We start from the raw sequence: 19,579 nt of genomic DNA on the forward strand, positions 1-19,579 counted from the left end.
CTAGAATTAAAGGGGCATGAAAAGTATAAATCTTTAGAGGTTTTGCACAAGGATGTACAACACAGGTGTTGTATGTCAACATCTATGTAGCAGCCTACTTTTGGGCCACATGATTTAGTTAGAGTGCATGGATTGATAGCTGGTAAGAGGGTTAGAGTCATGATTGATGACTTTGCTACCCACAATTTCATAAATTATGCACTTGTCAAAAGATTGAAACTTCCCCAACAAAAGAGTGGGCATCAATATGTTGTTCGTATGATGCAAGGTCAAGATAATAAAATATGGGATACAATGGTATCCAATTTGAAAATTCGGATCCAAGGATATAAAGATAAACTTGATTTCCAAATTATGAATATGGAAAGAGCCGATATTGCTTTAGGGAGGGAGTGGCTATGGGGATTGGAACCATCCTTAAAACGTAGTTATCATCATAATACACTGGAATTTGAAAGGGATGGTAAGACTTTTGTGATTCAAGGTAAACATGAAGTATCGGATAATCCTTTGTTGTATTCCACTGAGGTTCAGAAGCTGATAAAGAAGGAAGCTTGAGAGGTATATATGTTATGGTCTCTTCCTATACAAAACACTTTCACTTTCTGTAATATAAAGCAACAATTTTCTTATGTTTGTGAGTTGAATGTAAATAATGAATTAAGTGGTTTGTTAGATGAATTTAAAGATGTGTTTCCTTCTGATTTACCAAGCAGCCTTCCACCACATAGAGGTGATATAAATCACCCAATTCACACAAATAAGGATACACACCCTATTTCTAAACCACCTTATAAGTTAAGTGAAACACAGCACCAAGAAGTTGAAAGACAAATTAAGGATTACCTTGATAAAGGGTTTATACAACCCAGTAATTCACCTTGGGCTTCGCCAATTTTAGTGGTAAAGAAAAAAGATGGTTCTATGAGACTTTGTGTTGATTATAGAGCACTTAATAAGATAACGGTGAAGAATAAATTTCCTATGCCTAGAATGGAAGATCTTTTTGATCAATTACAAGGGGCAAAATTCTTCACAAAGATAGATTTAAGATCAGGCTATCACCAAGTAAGAATTAAGGCACAAGATGTTCCTAAGACAGCATTTCGTACTAGATACAAGTATTATGATTTTTTGGTGATGCCTTTTGACCCCACTAATGCACCAACTATCTTTATGAAGCTGATGAATAGTCTGTTACGGCCCTATCTAGGACATTTTGTAGTAGTCTTCTTGGATGATATCTTGATCTTTAGTAAATCAAGAGAAGAACATTTGGAACACTTACAATTGGTATTCCAACTGTTAAGAACACATTCCCTTTATGTGAAGAAAACTAAATGTGAATTCTTCGCACAAGAGGTCAAATATTTGGGGCATATTATCTCGAAAGAGGGAATCAAGATGGATCTAGAAAAAGTAAGGGCAATTATTGAATGGCCATCTCTAAGGAACCTGGAAGAGTTGCAAATCTTCCTAGGTTTATCTGGATTTTATCGTAGATTCATTCGAGATTATGTCAAAATAGTTGTTCCAATGACAGACCAACTTAAAGGGAAAGGAAAGAGCTTTAATTCGGGAACAGACCAAAATGAAAGCTTTCAAAAACTTAAAGTAGCTATTGCTACAGCTCCAGTACTATTAATTGTGGATCCCAATAAACCATTTGTGGTTGAAGCCGATGCCAGTGATAAGGCGATAGGCGCGGTCTTATTACAAGAAGGTCGACCAGTTGCTTTTGAAAGCAAGAAATTAGACCGTGCACAACAGAATTATTCTGTTTATGAGAGGGAGTTATATGCAATAGTACATGCGATGAAGAAATGGAGGCACTATCTGTACGGTGCCAAACTTTTCAGGATCATGAAAGCATTAAGTGGCTTAATGACCAACCGGATCTACAAGGGCGTAAAGCCAGATGGGCCGAACTCCTCCAAGAGTTCGACTATAAGATAAGGTATAGAAAAGGAAAGTATAATATAGTGGCTGATACACTCAACAGAATGCCCATCATAAATGAATTGAGTTTTACTCAGTTCACTTCCGATTTGCTTGAATCCTTAAAAGGGAAATGCTAGGTTGATCCGGCATATTCCAACATATGGAAAGCAATAGGAAATGGAGATCCAAATGGAAGGGCCTCCATTGAGGAAGGAATATCTGAGGGTGTTCAACAAGGAAATGGAGCATCAAGGATTGCTCAAACCAAATTCAAGTGGAAGAATTTTACCATTGATAATGGTTATTTACTCTACAAGGGTAGGGTATGTGTCTCGAAAGATAAAGAAATAAGGCGCCAGATACTCTTTGAGTATCATGATACCCCTAGTGCGGGATATCCAGGAGTTAATAAGACTTAGTCTTATTAAAAGACAGTTCTATTGGCCTGGAATGAATAAGGACGTCCTTGACTATGTGATCAAATGTAATAAATGCCAAGTTAATAAAGCTGAAAGATTAAAAATGGGAGGACTTCTCCATCCATTAGAGATTCCTTCGGGAAAATGGGAGAGTATCTCCATGGATTTTATTGTTGCATTACCCAGAACACAGAGGGGGCACGACTCTGTGTGGGTGATTGTGGATAGGTTAACCAAAATGGCTAGGTTTATTCCAACTTCAACACATGTTAAAACACCAAAATTGGCTAGATTGTTTGTAGAGAACATATACCGATTGTATGGCCTTCCGGCAAATATAGTTTCTGATCAGGATAGAAAATTTGATAGTCAATTTTGGCGTGCGGTATTTAGAAAGCTGGATACTAAACTTAGCGTGAGTACAGTGGACAACCCGCAAACTGATGGGCAAACTGAAAGGGTTAACCAAATCCTTGAAGATATGCTCAGGGTATATGTAAGTAAAAGGCAAACTAATTGAGAAGAGTATCTATCGATAGTAGAGTTTGCATATAATAGTGCCAAGCACTCTTCCACTGGATATAGTCCATTTTTGTTAATGTATGGGTTTTAGCCCAGAGCTCCTTATGCAGTAGGACTGCATAAGGAAAAGGTTCAAGCAGCCAAGGATTTTTTGGAGGATATGAATAGTATGCTAAAATTCGCTCAAGAAAATATTAAGAAAGCTCAAAATCGAGCTAGAGCTTATGTAGATCCTCACCGAAGAGACATCTCCTTTGAAGAAGGAGAATTGGTCTATCTTAAAGTGCCTAAACAAACTAAAACCATGAAAACGGGACAATGTCCAAAGCTTTCACCGAGGTATTGTGGTCCTTTCACAATACTTAAAAAGGTGGGAGAACAGGCTTACAAGCTCCAACTACCTGCTGGTAGTAAAATACATCCAGTTTTTCATGTAAGTAAGCTAAGAAAAAAGCTGGGTGATTTGGATAATCAAATCTTAAATGATAACATTGAGGAGCTATTAGACGACCAATCTAATCCACATGAACTAGAAAGAATATTAAATGTTCGTAACAAACGAACAAGGAATACTATTTATCAAGAATGTTACGAAACCAATTCTTAAGGGAAAGGAAATGTTACATTAATAAGGTAAATTAAGGGAAACAGGCGCGAGGGATGACCGTCCGGGGGCCTTGGGCACCCGAACGGGGTTTAGGGGAGCCTAGAATGAAAGAGAGTCCAAGAATAGTAGGACTCACCAAGAGTTGACAGCTGGCAATCGGATCACGATGGGAGTTGCCAACAATTATCTAGGCAAGGTTGGGAGGAGAAACGTATCTTGTGCCTCTATCTCGAATCGAACTGAGTTTGTATTCATCTCTGCCCCATCGTATCAGTTATCTCACTGAATTGCCCATCGTACCACACTACATGTAGTCTCTTTTAGGCTTGTCATCAACTCTAGCGAGGTCTCTTGGCGGTTGGAAATGGCTTCTCAATTGTTGTAGTAGCAATGCCAGCCTTCTCTCTCTTTCTTTCTTTTTTCATGAATGAGTGTATATTAATATTGGAAAATTTGCATCCGGCCTTCAAGCCAACCAAACAGAAAGGATACTAGTCTCACATTTTTTACATCAGACCATCAAGTCAACAAAGAGAAAAACACAGATACAACTAAAAGTCTATCACTCTAACTCTAAAATGCCACTCAGAAAGGACAGTTGGAGTGGAGCAAACAATATCCAGCCAGGGAGCAGCATTTTCATGAAGAATTAGATCAGCTGAGACCATAGAGGAGATCTGCCATAATACTTGTAAACGCCCCGAACAATGTAGTATGCTTAACAATTATGATATTCACTTGTTTTCGAGATTTAATATAAAAGAGAATGAACACTTAAAGTTGAAAATGAAAATTACTCACAAAATTACAGCCATGAAAATGTAAAAGTAATAAAGACAAGATTGAGGGTTGAAGATGGGCAACCCCACCCCCGCCCCCCCCTCCCCCCCCCGAAGGAATGTATTTCTGCTCAACCCAAGTCCCTTAGGGAAGAGCTCAGTTACAATCAACCTGAGAGTGAGGAGAAGTAATTCTCACTCTCACAAGATCATGCAAAGATGTACAAGCACACATGCATTATCTATTATGCAATGATAAGAACTGATTTCTTTACAGTATGAGAAGAAAGAGGGGAAATCAGCCTTTCTTCATCGCTGATCAGCAGTACATGGATAGGGCTTGCTTCTTGTTGCTAAAATGAAAGAAAGAGCTCGAGAAGGAGGTGCTGTAATGAATATACAAGCTTGTTGTCCTATAAAACAGCAGTGATAGAAGAGGGAATATGGAGGAATTTGATAATGGAGAAGTGGGGGATGATGATGGGGATGGTGGGGCCAGTTTCTGGCTATCTGTGGGTGCTGTACATGAGTTTACAGCAAAGAAAAATGATACTGAATGAAGAAAAACGAGCTCTTATTTATAGGAGAGGGAAGAGCTAGTACAAAAGGGGAAAGTGGAGTAGCACAAGACAAGTGTCCAGCCACATGTCATGAGATGTGACAAGTGGTGGGACACTTGGAAGCTTGTGTGACAAGTGTCTTGACACTTGTCTCTTCTCTATGGCCTTCCTTTTTGGGCTGAATACTGTTAAGAATAGAAACAACCAAATTTAGTAAGCACAGTCAGAGTACAGAATTTACTATTTTTAGAATGACATCCCTATTTTTTAGGACTAGCATTTTTAGGCTAATTCGAGGCTCCTAAAATTTAGGGACCCCCCAATATGGGTGTCATATGAAAGCTTTTTCCGTGTACATCCCAAAAACGGTATCAGAGTCTTCATGTGACTTTCCTATGCAAAGAAATGTGCATTTCAAGCTTTCAGCCCACACATGCACATTGTACAAGCATTTCATGATCATGCCATCTTGTTGATTGTAACTATCTGTTCTGGCGGATCTAGCCCACACTTCAAGGCATCAATCCTTTTTGTGTGCGAGTCTAACACTAATATGCGTGAGTTCTGGTCACAGGCGCCCAATCGGGCCATATAGGTGGAAGTGTGAACTATCTTTTCTCTAACCCACCGTGTGGATCCACCATAACCTGTGACCAGCTCCAATGCACTTTTCTTTATATCTAATTAGTGCAAAGGAAACAAATTTAATAAATCATTATATAGACAAATTAATGCAAAATGATACAAATTCTGTTTCTATAGAGTTGTGACAATACTAAACCACAAACACGGGCCACATGACCATGATGCTCTATATTGAATCAAAAATAAAGGCATTCTGAGTACGCCAAATATGCCACATGGCTGTCCATCTAAGGAAATGGAAAAGGCAAGAATAATCTAAGTACAAGGAAGACGAGGAAATCATCTTTCCCATAATCCACGAACAAACCGATATCCGTTGCTAAGTTGTTGCGGATCTCTCTCTCTCTCTCTCTTTTTTTTCGTAAAAGGTAATTGTATTAATTACGAAAAAAAAATACAAGATTACTTGATTACAAGATACATGATGACACTAAGCCATCATGTGAAGAGGTTCTCTCTCTCTTTCTCTCTCTCTTTTTTCTGATTACAAGAGACACGAGGGCCCTAGGCCAACGTGTGGGGAATCCCCGTAGGAATGCACTAAAAAGGTTACACCAATCATGGCAACAACCCAGAGGCAATTGCCATATGCCAAGGATGCAAATCCTCCTGAGGGAGCAAGTCGGAGTGTCAGATGAGATCTAGCTGCCAATGCAAGAGCCCTTTAAGCCTGGCAATATGTTGCGGTACATTAGAGGCCGAATCAAAGAGAAAAGCATTGCGCGTGGTCCAAATGTGCCAGCATCCCCAGTATCTGAAAAAGTGAAATAAGATCTTCACATGCAACTGTGGCGGTGTGGGATACTTCGGGCGCACAAAAACCCAGTCGAAAGGAGTTAGTGAGGACCCCACCACCGCGCGCCAAATGTGCGACAAGAGTGACCAGATATTCTTGGTGAGCGGGCAAGAAAGAAAACAATGTCGGGCCGATTCCGCCGGTGTGGTACAGAAGAAACAATTGCCATTCGAGATACGACGCTTGGCAAGGGCCGAGGCAAGAGAAAGACCACCAATCATCACCCGCCAAAGAAAGACCTTGCATTTGAAAGGTGTCTTATTCAGCCAGCCCTCCATCAGCGTTGTCTGCCACCATGACAGTGATTTCCGCAGTCCCCAAACAGTATTAGCTTTCTCACCCAGCCATTGGTGATCTTGAATGAGAAGATGATACACCTGATTAGTAGAGGCCTTTTCCAGACTCAACCGGCCTGCAAGGTCCCAGTCCTGCCAAGGGCGATCCACAGCCAGGGCAGGAAAGGGTTGCCTACCCTGAAGCTTCGACGAAAGCTTTTCCCACAAATCACAGTATCCGCGCACGATCTTGAAGAGTCGCCTAGCAATCCGAAACGATACGAGGACATTGCGACTGGCAAGGGTAGCATCCGCAACCGACGTCACACCTAAACGGGCCATGCGGTTAAATCTTGGTCTGAGCTGATGTTTATCTTCCCATGAAAGGAGTCTCGATACTGCCAACAATTCCAACTGAAAGGAGTTAGTCTGCAAGCGGTCCCCTACTGGGTGCCAACGGGCCTTTTGGAGCACCACTTTTCAAGAGCCGACCAAGTGCAGTAACAAAGAGGAAGAGGGACTGGAAAAACGAGAGTCAGCATTAAGGACATGCCACCAGGAGGCCCGAAGCCGTGTGTTACCATGGCGGAGCCCGCTGTCCTCGAGAAAATAACGGGCTATGATGGTCCACGGGTGATGATCCACACACACGGCACGAAAAAGGGACCAACGGAGAGCTAGCATATGAGTTTCTGCATCCAAAATAGCTCCACCACCCATGCGCTTAGGGGTACATGTATGTGACTATGAAATACACGAGATGCCTGCCTGCAGTGAATCCTTCTTCCATATCATGAAACGGATGGGATGAGTGAGAGCCTTCAAAGTAGTAGGCGTCCATGGCAACAATGGCAGGAAATACGTTAGCATTGGTAGCATGATTGTCTGGGCCACTTTGAGGCGGACATGGAATGGCCACGCTTGCGACTTCCAATACATAAACTTCGCCACCAGTTTTTGTGAAATCCACTCCAGCAGGTCCTTTGGCCGTACATCCACCCCCAATGGGTATCCAAGATGCCTGACAATGGAGCCACGGGAAACCACCTGGCCTTGCCAGCCTAATGACTGTAAATCAGGCTCCGTGCAACTGAGAATGGCTGACTTAAAGGCATTGATGCGAAGCCCAGAGGCCTGACCAAAGAGCGTCCAAACATCTAGTGCCTTTCGAATGTTGTCCCTGTCCGCCTGCAAAATCATAAAGGTGTCATCAGCCAAAGATTGGCTAACGAAGTGCTGACCCAAAGGAAGAGACAACCCTGCCAGCTGAGCAGAGGCTGCCATGGAGGATAACATTGAAAGGACCGGGTGAGTCGCCAGGGCAAAGAAGAGAGGGCTCAAAGGACAACCCTGGCTGACCGAGCGTGCAAGGACAAATGGCTCTATAACCCCACCATTGAGCATAACTCTGGAGGAAGCCGCAGCACTAATGGTGTAGATCAATCAAGACATCCGGGTACCAAAGCCCATAGCAGACATGAGATCTACAATGAAAGACCAGTCCACATAATCAAACACCTTTTCCAAGTCCAATTGAATCAATACCACTTCCTGACCGGAGTGCCGCGCATAGTCAATAGCCATTTGCACATTTAAGATATTATGCAGAATGTTGCGGCCCTTAATGAAACCATATTGGAGAGGATGCACAATAGCTGGAAGGTGCTTGTGAAGCCGATTCGCCAGCACTTTGGAGTAGATTTTATACATGGAGCCCATCAAAGAGATTGGTCTCCAGTGTTGCAGCTTTGACGGCGAAGGGACCTTTGGAATTAGTTTGATAAGGCCTTCTTTCCATGAGGAGGGCATGACCCCTGTTTCCCAAACCTGCTGAAACATGACCACCAATGGCTTCACCAACTGCGTGGCCGAGGTCTGAAAGAATTCATTAGTGAGACCATCCCAGCCAAGACTTTTATCCTTAGGCAGGTGCAACAAAACATCCATAACCTCCTCCTCGCAAATATCCGCCTCCAAAGTGGCTTGCATATCAACTGGAACCTGCTGGCCGACCAGATGATAGAAGACCGAGCGGGCTTGCGTAACCTGGCTAGAAGGCGAGGGAGAAGAACCAAGAAGTTCCATAAAATAATTTCTGCACATAGTGACAATGGTCGGCGGATCAGTGACCATGCGACCTTCCGAATCCTGGAGTCTGGTCATATTTTCGCGAGCCGGAGACGCATGCAAGGCGCGAAAGAACTTATGAGACTGGCAGGCACTATCTTGCAATGTGTCAGTCAAGTTATGCAGCTTGGCCTGCTGATAAGATTTCAACTGAAACACTTGAAGAAGATGGGCCAAACGCCTCTCCAGTGACAGCAGAAAATCATCATCTGGGGAATCCAGGAGCAAGGAACGGACCAAAGCCAGTAAGTCCTCTGCTGCATGTCGACGTCGGCGACAAAGCGAGGCATGATGGATCCCATACTGCCGAGCAACCCGCTGCACATTAGAGAGCAGCCGTGCAAATGAAGGCAAGCCCTCAGAGGCGAAGTCCAATAAGAACCTCTCAATCAACTGCTGCATATAGCCCTGGAAAATTGAATGCTTCAAATAAGAGGAGTTGAAACGTAAAGGGAGCCTATCCAGCAACTGCACAAAAGGTGCAATAGATTGTGCCCGCATCTCAAGCTGGAGGGGGAAATGGTCTGACAACGCATATTGCTGCAAGACCTTCATTTCCAGCATCTCGGGAAGAAAATCATCCCCCTGCATGATATACATTCTGTCCAGCCGCGACCAGGTAGTTGCATATTGTGCGGAATGAAAAGTAAACCCTGAAAAAGAAATCCACAGGATCAGAGGCCACCGCATAGGAACGTTCCTGAGGACCCATTGGCTCATCAGAAGTATGCTTGGAGCGTTTGCCGGCAGGCGGCAGTTCAGAACCCGGAGGCAACTCCTCCGTGCATGGCACCATATCCTCCGGCTCCTCTGCATCGGAATCAGGGCCAAGAGCTGCCACCGTCCGGTCGAGAAAATCCATATCCAGGCCAGCCATACTGCTGTCTTCACGCTTGCGCCTCTCTCTCTCTCTCTCTCTCTCTCTCTCTCTCTCTCTCTCTCTCTCTCTCTCTCTCTCTCTGTGCAAGTTCCGCAGACCTGTCGGCCTCAGCCGTGGCCTATCCCGAGGGAGTGTAGATAGCGCGTGGGTCAGGGCGCAACCCTAACGGAGCAAATGCAAGAGGGCGAAACGCAGGGCCAACGGGCAGTGACAAAGGCCAGAACGCTGAGGAGGAAGGCTGGCAGGCGACGGCAGGGCTGAACCGTCAGCAACAGACGCACTGCGAAGCAGGGATCAGGCGACAATCCAGCGGGCCCAGGTCCGATGGCGACGGGAGGAGCTCGAACACGCAGAGCAGACGCGCGTTGACCAGGAGCAGAGCGCGCAGGTCAGACGGGCGACGGCAGGGCGGAGCACGCAGCCAACGGGCCTCCAGATGCTGGCGACGGCGACGGGTCTGCAGACGACGACGACGGGGCACAGGCAGGAGCAGGTCCCATTGGCGTGACACGCGACAGGAGCAGGAACGATTCTCTCTCTCTCTCTCTCTCTCTCTCTCTCTCTCTCTCTCTCTCTCTCTCTCTCTCTTTACACAAGGTTGGAATGACCCCTTCTCTCTCTTCCAACCTCAAAAACGTTTTTTCCACTTGCACAGGCAAGTTTTGCCAAGTAGTAGCCTTCGAAAAAAAATTCCAACATTATCCAAATTTATTAAATTAATTTTTAAAATATTAATTATAAAATTAATTTAATAATTATTTATGGCTCAAAAAATAATCTGACTCGCCAAAAATTAAACTCGCTAGGACAATTTGTCACCCAAATGAGCTTGAGCGCTCACTAGCCCAAAACTAGCATTAATTGATTAATTAATGCCAATTCCCTAGTGTCAATACCACTGACATTGATAGCTAATTAAATGTTCTAAGCCAAGTTTTGACACGGGTTACCACCTAGTGCCTATTAGGCATAACTTATAACAACTTTTGTCAATGTCACCCATTGATCATGATTACTATCACTTAACTAACTTGGAAATTCACATATGTACCTCATATGTGCACAACTTAATAATACCAAAGCTAAGCATTAAAAATACATGTCCTCGTAACATAACTCCTTGAAATCCTTGCAATCGTCCTTGATTGCACTACCACATGGAAAAAGCAAACTTATATTGAACCGGAAAAGCATAGGCATCATAGTCAAAGAACATCAGTCAATATTATTCTACTATGCTACTACCCAACTCATACTGAAATTTCCATCACTCATAACTAAGTCATAAATAACCAAAAAGAAGCTCTAACTACTATCAGAGCCACTTGGATGCATCCATTAACTTTATCTCAAAAGTGTTCTGATAAAACAACCATAGTAAAGTATAAAGCATGGCTGTACTATTAGTGGCATTACTTCACGTGTTGCTGTCCATAAAAATCGGTTGAATACCAATAAAAACTAATGACCATACGCTGAAAACCAGCAACTGATAATCAACCTTTGATGATCATAATCTAATGATCATACATTTATGTAAATGTACTATGTAAGAGCTCTAGTAAAAACCATAGCCATTTGCATATCAACTACATTGACTAGCATGCATAATAGTGACCTCTTGACAAACATATCGTTAGCAAACAATACCCTAGATGCATGATGAATACACCCAAGGTCCACTATATACTAGAGCTGTACATCATTAGAGGAGTAGAGCCTAACTGAGCCTGATCTAAAGTCTGCTCCAATAGAAAGGCTTCTAGGTAAAGTTGTAACAACTAAGAGTGGTTGCCAAGTCACTCTCTTCGATCCATTAGGCATCCATTGGTGAATAATTACGAAATTCCACCAAGTATCTCCTAAAAATTTTACCTCTAATCTTCCTTATTTTCAATTTCTTGCCTATTGGGATTTTCATACATAGCATTTATTTGCAGCCATTCACTCATTGCGTTTTGCAAGTGTTTTCCAAGCTTTCCTTGCTGTTTTTGCCTCTTCTCAGCCCCATTTCCAGATTTTCCCCTCTTTTCAGCCTTTGAAAACTTCTCGAACGGCTTCTCCTCATCATCTTGGGAGCTTGAATCCTTTCCATCCAGCAAAGCATCGGATGTACTTGCCATCTCTATAAGTTGTGGCATGCTGGTCATGGTGATCTTTATACAAAAATCCATAATTCCTTTAGGCAGCCCACAACAATACTTCTCTAGTTACTCATGAAGAGAGACATATAGATAAGAAGTAATGAGCAGCAATGAATCCTAAAACTTCTTATTGTAAAGCTCCAAATTTTTGCATTGTGATGCATCCAACTTATTCCAAGCAGTCATAATATCCACTCCAAATCAACCAATTGGGAGCAAACATTTGCTTAAATTGTACCCATATTGACAGTGCTCCACCTTGCATTAGATGTGCGGACTACCACTGCAATACATTTCTCTTCACGAAAGTGGCTACCTTTTGAATCTTAGAGAATTCACTGAAATTGCCTTCCAAATAGGCTACATCAAACTACTGAATAAAAGTCAAGGCTTTCAACCTAGCTCGTGCGCCGTTGAAAGCTTTGAACTCCAACCCTTTTCCACCCTCATCACAGTTCTTTGTTGCCCCCTTGGGAGTCAAATTATCATAAACTCGCGGCTACAAAAAGCCCCTTGGCTGCAAAAAGGGTGCACTTATTGCCTTTCCATCATAATCAGCACCATAAGAAGCATTTGCATGACCAACATTCATTCCTTGAGCCCCATACATACCGGGGAGTGTAGATGCAATACTATACATGCCACTTTGTGCCCCAAGGATCATGCCAATACTCCCATACCTCCACCTCCAATGGTTGATTTTGTTGGAAATTGTTGAGGAAAGATGAGAATAGGCTAGAGGATGAGAGAGAATGCAAAGAGAGAAAATTCAAACTTCCATTACTAAAAAATGGAAGAAATCAACTGCTACCCTATCTAGACAACCATGAAAGCTGTCTTCATTGATGAAACACTACAAATATGATGCTTCTTGGCTAAAATAGCCCTCAAACTGTTGTAGTCTCTTCTGGGCATGTCACCAACTTTTAGAGGATCTCCTGTTGGCTGGAAATGCCCTATCAACTATTGCAACAACAACGATGGCCTTCTCTCTCTCTCTCTCTCTCTCTCTCTCTCTCTCTCTCTCTCTCTCTCAAGGCTAGAATGACCCTCTCATGTTTCTTCTCTATTTGTATTTTTACATTTTGCGTTTCACATTTTTTGTGTTTCCGCTTGAGATCTCTATGTTTCAACCATAGTTCATATCATACACTAGTGTTTTCTTTTGCAAACCCTAGCAAATCTCCACATAGTATCAGAGCCAATACTCTCCTAAAGTGTTACTTGAGGCTATCATGGATTACTTGGTCAGTTCTTGATTACACTATATGTCACATGTTGATTCACGATGGCTCACACCACTCCATCTCAAGATCCTTCAATGCTTTCTCAAGTTATTCCTTCAATGGAGGCTCTGCTAAGGCATTATGGTCTTGATTTGGAGGACAATGCTTCATTTACTAACCCTTCCTCTAGGGATCATTCACAGTGGCCTAGCTCTTCTTCATCTCATATTTCTTCACAAGGTGCATCTCAGTTTGAGCACTTTGCTAACAAGATTAATCACCTCACAATTGAGAAAAAACTTATCCACTTGCCAAAAGTTCAAATTCTTCACAACCAAGCCCAATGGTAGGTTCATACAATCCATTTTTGTGAGCCTAATTATATCTATACTACTCCTTCAGTTATGTAGGATCCAACTATAAGCGACCTAGGAGACCCAATTTGTTATTAGTATTGGAGTACAGGAAAACTCTATGTTCAAAGATGTTTCACAAGATACTTCTTTATCTTTTGTTTCATTTGAGTTTGAGTTTGGTGCTTCACATTCACCTTCACATTTCCCACCATTCCCTCCTTTTGAGATACCAAAGTCATTAAGTTCATTGTATTCCATTAATTCCTGTTTTGGTTTCCATTTATAGCCCCCAAAAGGCTTTATTTGTATCGTTTATTAGTGTTTGAGCACCACTTGAGAGAGTTGAGACACCGCCTAAGAGAGTGGGGCACAAGCCGAGACAATTCCGTGAATCATGTGCCTATAAATAGGTCATGGGCATTCATCCATCATTAATCTACACTCCTCGCCCTCATTCTTCAATCAGTCTCCCTCCTCACCACTATTAACCACTTCAACTCTCCCAACCCTGATGTATGCTTCCCACAAGAGTGCCTTATTTGCTGCCTTATGGAGCTGATTTGCTGCCACCTTGATTCAGCTGGCTACCACCCAGCCTACTTCTCTATTAATTAAGCTGCGGACCTGCATTTTCAGCATGGTGACCTGTTCTTCAACACTTCCACTCCTGTGTTTACTGGTTTCACTCCCCATTCAACTAGTACAGTAGATCCATCTTCATAATTATTGTGTGTTTTCAGCTCCTCCTACCACTCCACCACCCATGCGACAATTCCCAACCATCAGCCACGTTATGGAGGCTATGTTTGCAAACTATAGATTCGGGTTGTCTAGAGTAGTTAAACCCTCTTTATCAGCCCTACATCAAATACTTGCAGTTTTGTGTGTTCTTCACTCCTAAAGGGCTACTCAACAGTTGTCTTGATAATGGCTATCCTCCCGGAGAGATTTCAGCATGTCGTTCATCTCCATCGACTCTTAACAACTTTGCGGATTGCATTTCGCTCCTCCACTACTGTCCTTCACCTTCTAATGTCTACTCTAGCATTCCACAGCCCAGAGGACTGTGTTTTGCTCCCTCTATAGAGCAACCGTTTTCCTCATCATCAACATCTCTACTCAAAGGACTATGTTTTGCTCTTCTCATAGTGCAAATTCCTTCCAAGTGTTGCCGCTTGATCAGCCAGGACAGCACAATTATCTTTGAGCTCTGCTCCATTGCATCAACATGATTCAGTGTTCATTATTCTTCATTCATCTTCTTTTTCAATGTTTCTTAGTTTCTTTGTCTCAGTGTTTGCCCTACACTCTATGTTTCTCCCCACAAACCCTGTCGTTTCTTGACATGGATTAGAGCATACCATTCCATCTCTCAAAGTCTCCCACTTTCACTTCACATTTAGATTCATATGCATTCACTTTAGACCCTATTTTAGATCCAACCATAGGTTATCAGTCTTAGCTCACGTTGGATTTGATATACATTTAAATCACTTTGCAACCTCATACTTTGGTGTTAGGAATGCCACCGGTGCACTATGCACCTCCTCAATATCCACAAGTGTGGCACTCCTATTGTGTGGGCAATCCCCTCCACACTATATCACCCTCCCCAATTGCTCAGACACACAAACCCTCTTCGTGTGCTAATGAGCTCTATCCTTCCTTGAAGAACTAAGAGAGTAGAAATGAATCACCTAACATTTAGACCCTATCCCACCCTCCCCATTGCACCTAAACACAAACCATGTCCTAATACCGAAGCTCAATCTCTTTGTTTGAAGGAAAAAGGGAGTAGTAAAGTCGAATCCTCACAAAGACTCTTCTAGCATTACTTGCCTAAAAAGAATAGGTTTTGTACATTTTACCAAAACCTTGGCCATTTAGATGGTGATTGTCCTCAAAAGGCCGAGGGTGTTAGACCCACACCCAAAATTGCACAATCCACACCCACACCCACACCAAAGCTGAATCCAATCCCCATTCCCAAACCAACCTCAACCCCTTTTGATAGTGGTAGTGTCACCCCAAGAAGATTGAGAGGAAGTCTTCCCTAGGGAGGTAGAACAATTTCTCCACCCCTTGGCATCCGCATTCCACAATGGCTTGCCATTGGTGCAGTGGATCCTAGGTCACCCCCTCACTCCATGCATTATGGCATCTCTAACTGGTTCGGTGATCACCTCCCACTAGGCTAGTCTCTTAGAATTTCTAGGTCATCCTTAGGAACCTTAAGCTAGTGGGACTATATTTCTCTTTAGGCATAGCCATACTTTTACTTTTCAAGTCTTCCACTACACACCTAGTCACCACCTTTCATTCACTTCCGGTACATCTACACTCACTCAACTTCCTTTTTTAGTTAGAATAGTGTCCAAAGCACCTCAATATGAACCATCTAGTATGCAAGTTTTTTTCTTTTGATTCTATTATGTTGGATTTTATATTTCAGTTTAGGACTAACATTGCCACTTTTCACCTTGCAATCAACCTTCATCCACTGCAACCCTCACCTGGTGACCTGTTTTCTGTTGCTGCCAGCCACCAAAGGGACCCCTGAACAGGCTGCATTTGCTGCAGACCTGCCACATCAGCCTGCTGTCCAGTTTCGCCAGTTTACATCCTACGTTTACCTATTATCCAGGTTGTCTTGCATCAACACAACTTCAGCCTGCTGTTGTCTGCCGATTACAGCCTTGATGATCAGGTTTCCAGCCTTTGGGGTGTGGTACATTGCTGCTTGCCAGATTCAGCCTCCAGAGTGCTGGGTTTTGGTGACCAGCCTGCTGACCTTCCAGATTCAGCCCTCTTTCAACTCTAACTGGTAGTTACAACACTTTGGATCCATCCTTGGTGGATGTCACACTCCGACTACATCATTGCTCTCTCTACGAGCATTTTGTATATTCTTTTCTTCATTTACAGCATTGATTCATTCACTTCATAGTTCTCTTTCTTCCTCTGTTTGTATTTGTGTTTTTGCATTTTTGAATTTTGTGTTTTGTGTTTAGGGTTTCTATGTTATTATTTGAGTCCTTGTGCTTTACTCGTGTTCATATAGTTTGTATTTTCTTTGAGAAAACCCTAGCTTATCTTCACAACATCCCAATTGCCTTGATGGTTCTCTTCCCCCACTCTTCCAGTTGGGGAGTGTCAAGTCTTCCTTCTTCAACCATTTGTATTGTGGGCTGCTATCATGATGCTTCCTGATTATCACTGGAGTCCTCTCCCAAGGTTAAGATCCAAACTTGCCTACACCACTTGGTCAGCATAGGATCCCGCTCCCAAGATCGAGTACAAGCATATTCTGCAAACCTAATGGCTAGTTCTCCTTCAGCTCTTCCAACTAAGGGGTCTAAGGTCTACCTTCATCATCACATTCCATCATTTCATCTTGGTTTCTGGCAACTCAAAGACTGACATCGGATTCTCCTCCTTCGGCATTGACATCCATGGTTGAGTGGAGGTTTCTACCCTTTCATTGGTATTTGCAAGTTTCATCATTGTCTTCAACATCAGCCTCCCTCCTTATTGTACCTACCCTTTGCATTGCATGACCATCATTATCTTTGTAAAAGCATGCTAAGGCAAGTGAACAATTTTCCACGAGGGACATTGTCCAAGTGGCACCTTGTTGTCTGTGCATTCTCATCATATAGCATTCATCTATGCATCTTGTGCAGAGCACCCTTGAGTAGATTCCAAGTTGTTTCCACCAGTGGCTCTCTTACCACCATACCTCCATACCTCTTCACCATTCCTTCATCACCAACACCTTGGATACGTGATTGGAAAGTCTTTCATTTTGTGATATTGGATCTGACCATCCCTTTATTTACCCCCATGGGCACAATTACTCGTGGGAAAAAAAAAGGTTCAAAGTGGTTCCATCACCTTTGCAAGTCCTAGAAGGTGACTGGGCAACTGATGAGCACACTTTGTTCAATTTCTGGCCTATCTAGGGTAATCCTTTGGGCTCTCAAGATAAGATAACTATCACCTCTATAGTTTTGGTAGGTCCTTGGGCACCCAATGTGCATCCTTGGCCCGATGCCCTAGCTACTTTGGGGTGGGATGCCTCGCAGTATTATGGATTGAGCTATGCTTGCAATCCCTTTCCGCAAAACACAAATTTTACCAAAGTTTTTGTCCCATAAGCAAACACCCAAACTTTGGGAGGATCCACATCTATAAATAGAAGGCTGCTTAGCTACTTAGTTCATCCCTTGTTTTGCAGGTTAACCCAATTCTTCCTAGCCTCCATCCATCAGGCACATCCCTCATCCTATTATCATGGTCCTCTCTAGATATAGACCTTTGGCCTAGTGACTTCTATGGGCTGTGTTACCCCAGCTTGTTGACACCATCATCATCTATAATAGGTCTTTTTTGCGTTTTCAGCACTTTTCTTCATCAGCCTCTCCTTTGACTAGTGGTTAGGGCACTCCAAATCTATCTACAATGGACAACACACATTGATACCTCCAACAACCCACTCCCATCAGAGCCACCGGCTGTTGGACAACGCACCCTTTGAGCATCTTGTACACTCTTTCACTCATTTACAACATTCATTCATTCACTTAAGAGTTCTCTTTCTTCTCTATTTTGTTTAGGCATTTTGCTTTTGTGTTTTTGCATTTGCATTTCAGTTCTCTGTGTTTCAGGCATGCTTGCACAAGGCTAAGTTTGGCAGCTCATCTAAGCTGGACTCTGTTTTATCCCTGCTGTAAATTCAGAAAATCATGATGCTTGCTCTCCCATTCCCCTCTTTTAAGGGAGTATCGGTTCAAGCTCTATGTTGAGTCTGCATATGCATGTTTTGGTTTTGCAAAAATGAATCATTTTATGTATTTAAGTCTTTGCGAGACTACCACATGGGTGCAGATGCAGACAGTTACTAAAGGCAAGGTGTAATCCACTTTAGAGCTCTCTCTCTAAGCTTGAAGAGTATTTGCTAGTAGATTTGAGCACATTGCAGGGTCTCCCATTCTCCACTAAGTTATGAACAAATACCAAAATGTATACAGAAATTTGCTCCCCTTTTAAGACACTATCAGCTTGCTCACCATTTGATGATGCTTGTGTAGCCCACACTTTCACCTTTTGCCTTCAAGTGCTCCCATGCACCTTTGGATGTTCAGCTATGCTATGATGATATTAGGATGTATACTTGGATTATCCTATATACTACAATCTCTACTAAGAACTCATACTTCTTATTAGCAAAAGGAGGAGAAAACAAACAGTCCTCCACAGGATCTAGCCCAAAGCTGCAGCTATCCTTTCAGTGATCTGAATTGTGCCTAGCCAAATCAAATGGTCCACTTGACAACTCCACTGATAGTATTGGATGGTCTCCAAGTCTCTATTATGAGAAAACTGTCTTTCCCTATCTTGGCTATAGCCCAGTGCTTTCAAGGGGCCACCTTGAGCTAGAAGGCAAAAGAAATCCAAATCATAAGTTACTCTCTATATGCAACGTCTTAAACAGTAAATGCACATACCAGATCTGGTTCAAGCTCTACCATTAACCAAATGCAAACATCCCTCAAGTTACCCTTCCAACACTTAGCAAAGTGTACTTAAACAAAATGAGGATTCAGATGTACTTCCATACTTACAGAAATATCTTGTGTCCAATTTTTTGTAATGCCTGGAATATGTCCCTTGCCAACCACAGCAACAACTGAGGATCGATGTTCTGCAAGCTTTTGCAGCACCACAGTCATAAACCTGCAAAATGATATTTGGTGTGTTAAAGCTTATAAAGATGAATTTAGATAACATCGCTTGATCACACTTTGTGACACAACTAGACAGCAGAAGCTCTTCATGCTATTATTGATCTACGGAGTATAATATCACCCATCTTGGACACCTTTGTGTGCACAAAATGTGTCTGTGCATGCATGTGTATGTTTTAGATCAAGTCAATGTTTTTAGGGCTGGGTGACAATTGGTTTGGTGCTAGTATGATTTTGTGGTGAGGTATCTATATTGATGGCTAACGAGGCATACATCTCTTCTCCATCCCCTAAATCCCGGTAAGGAGGGATTTCTGCAAAGCCTTTGATACAATCCCATGGGGTAGACTACTACAGAGGCTACAGACACTTGGGATCCCATTGGACATAATTTGGGGAAGCTATGCACTGTCCGAGAGGGTGATAGGCTGAGTACCACATCACACAAGATAGACATAGAAAGTACACTAGACTACTCTATTATGATTTACGTTGACGATATTGTTTTGGTCTCTAAGTCACAGAAGGGTCTACAGTGACATCTCTATGCCCTTC

The 19,579-nt window shown here is 42.7% G+C and overlaps 1 protein-coding gene across 3 annotated transcripts in view; it reads right to left on the reverse strand.

Moving 5' to 3' along the window:
• The window catches only part of LOC148017085 (uncharacterized), a 97,798-nt gene that overhangs the window by 9,401 nt on the left and 68,818 nt on the right, over positions 1–19,579 (reverse strand). For all 3 annotated transcript variants that reach the window (XM_087662523.1, XM_087662522.1, XM_087662521.1), the window contains one exon: positions 18,902–19,013. In XM_087662523.1, coding sequence (XP_087518649.1) covers positions 18,902–19,013 — 112 coding nt within the window. The remainder of the gene's footprint in view (positions 1–18,901; positions 19,014–19,579) is intronic.

Source organism: Lygodium microphyllum, chromosome 22, assembly GCF_053477565.2.
Source record: "Lygodium microphyllum isolate KBCC chromosome 22, Lygodium_microphyllum_v1.1.10, whole genome shotgun sequence".
NCBI classification, from domain to species: Eukaryota; Viridiplantae; Streptophyta; class Polypodiopsida; order Schizaeales; family Lygodiaceae; genus Lygodium; species Lygodium microphyllum.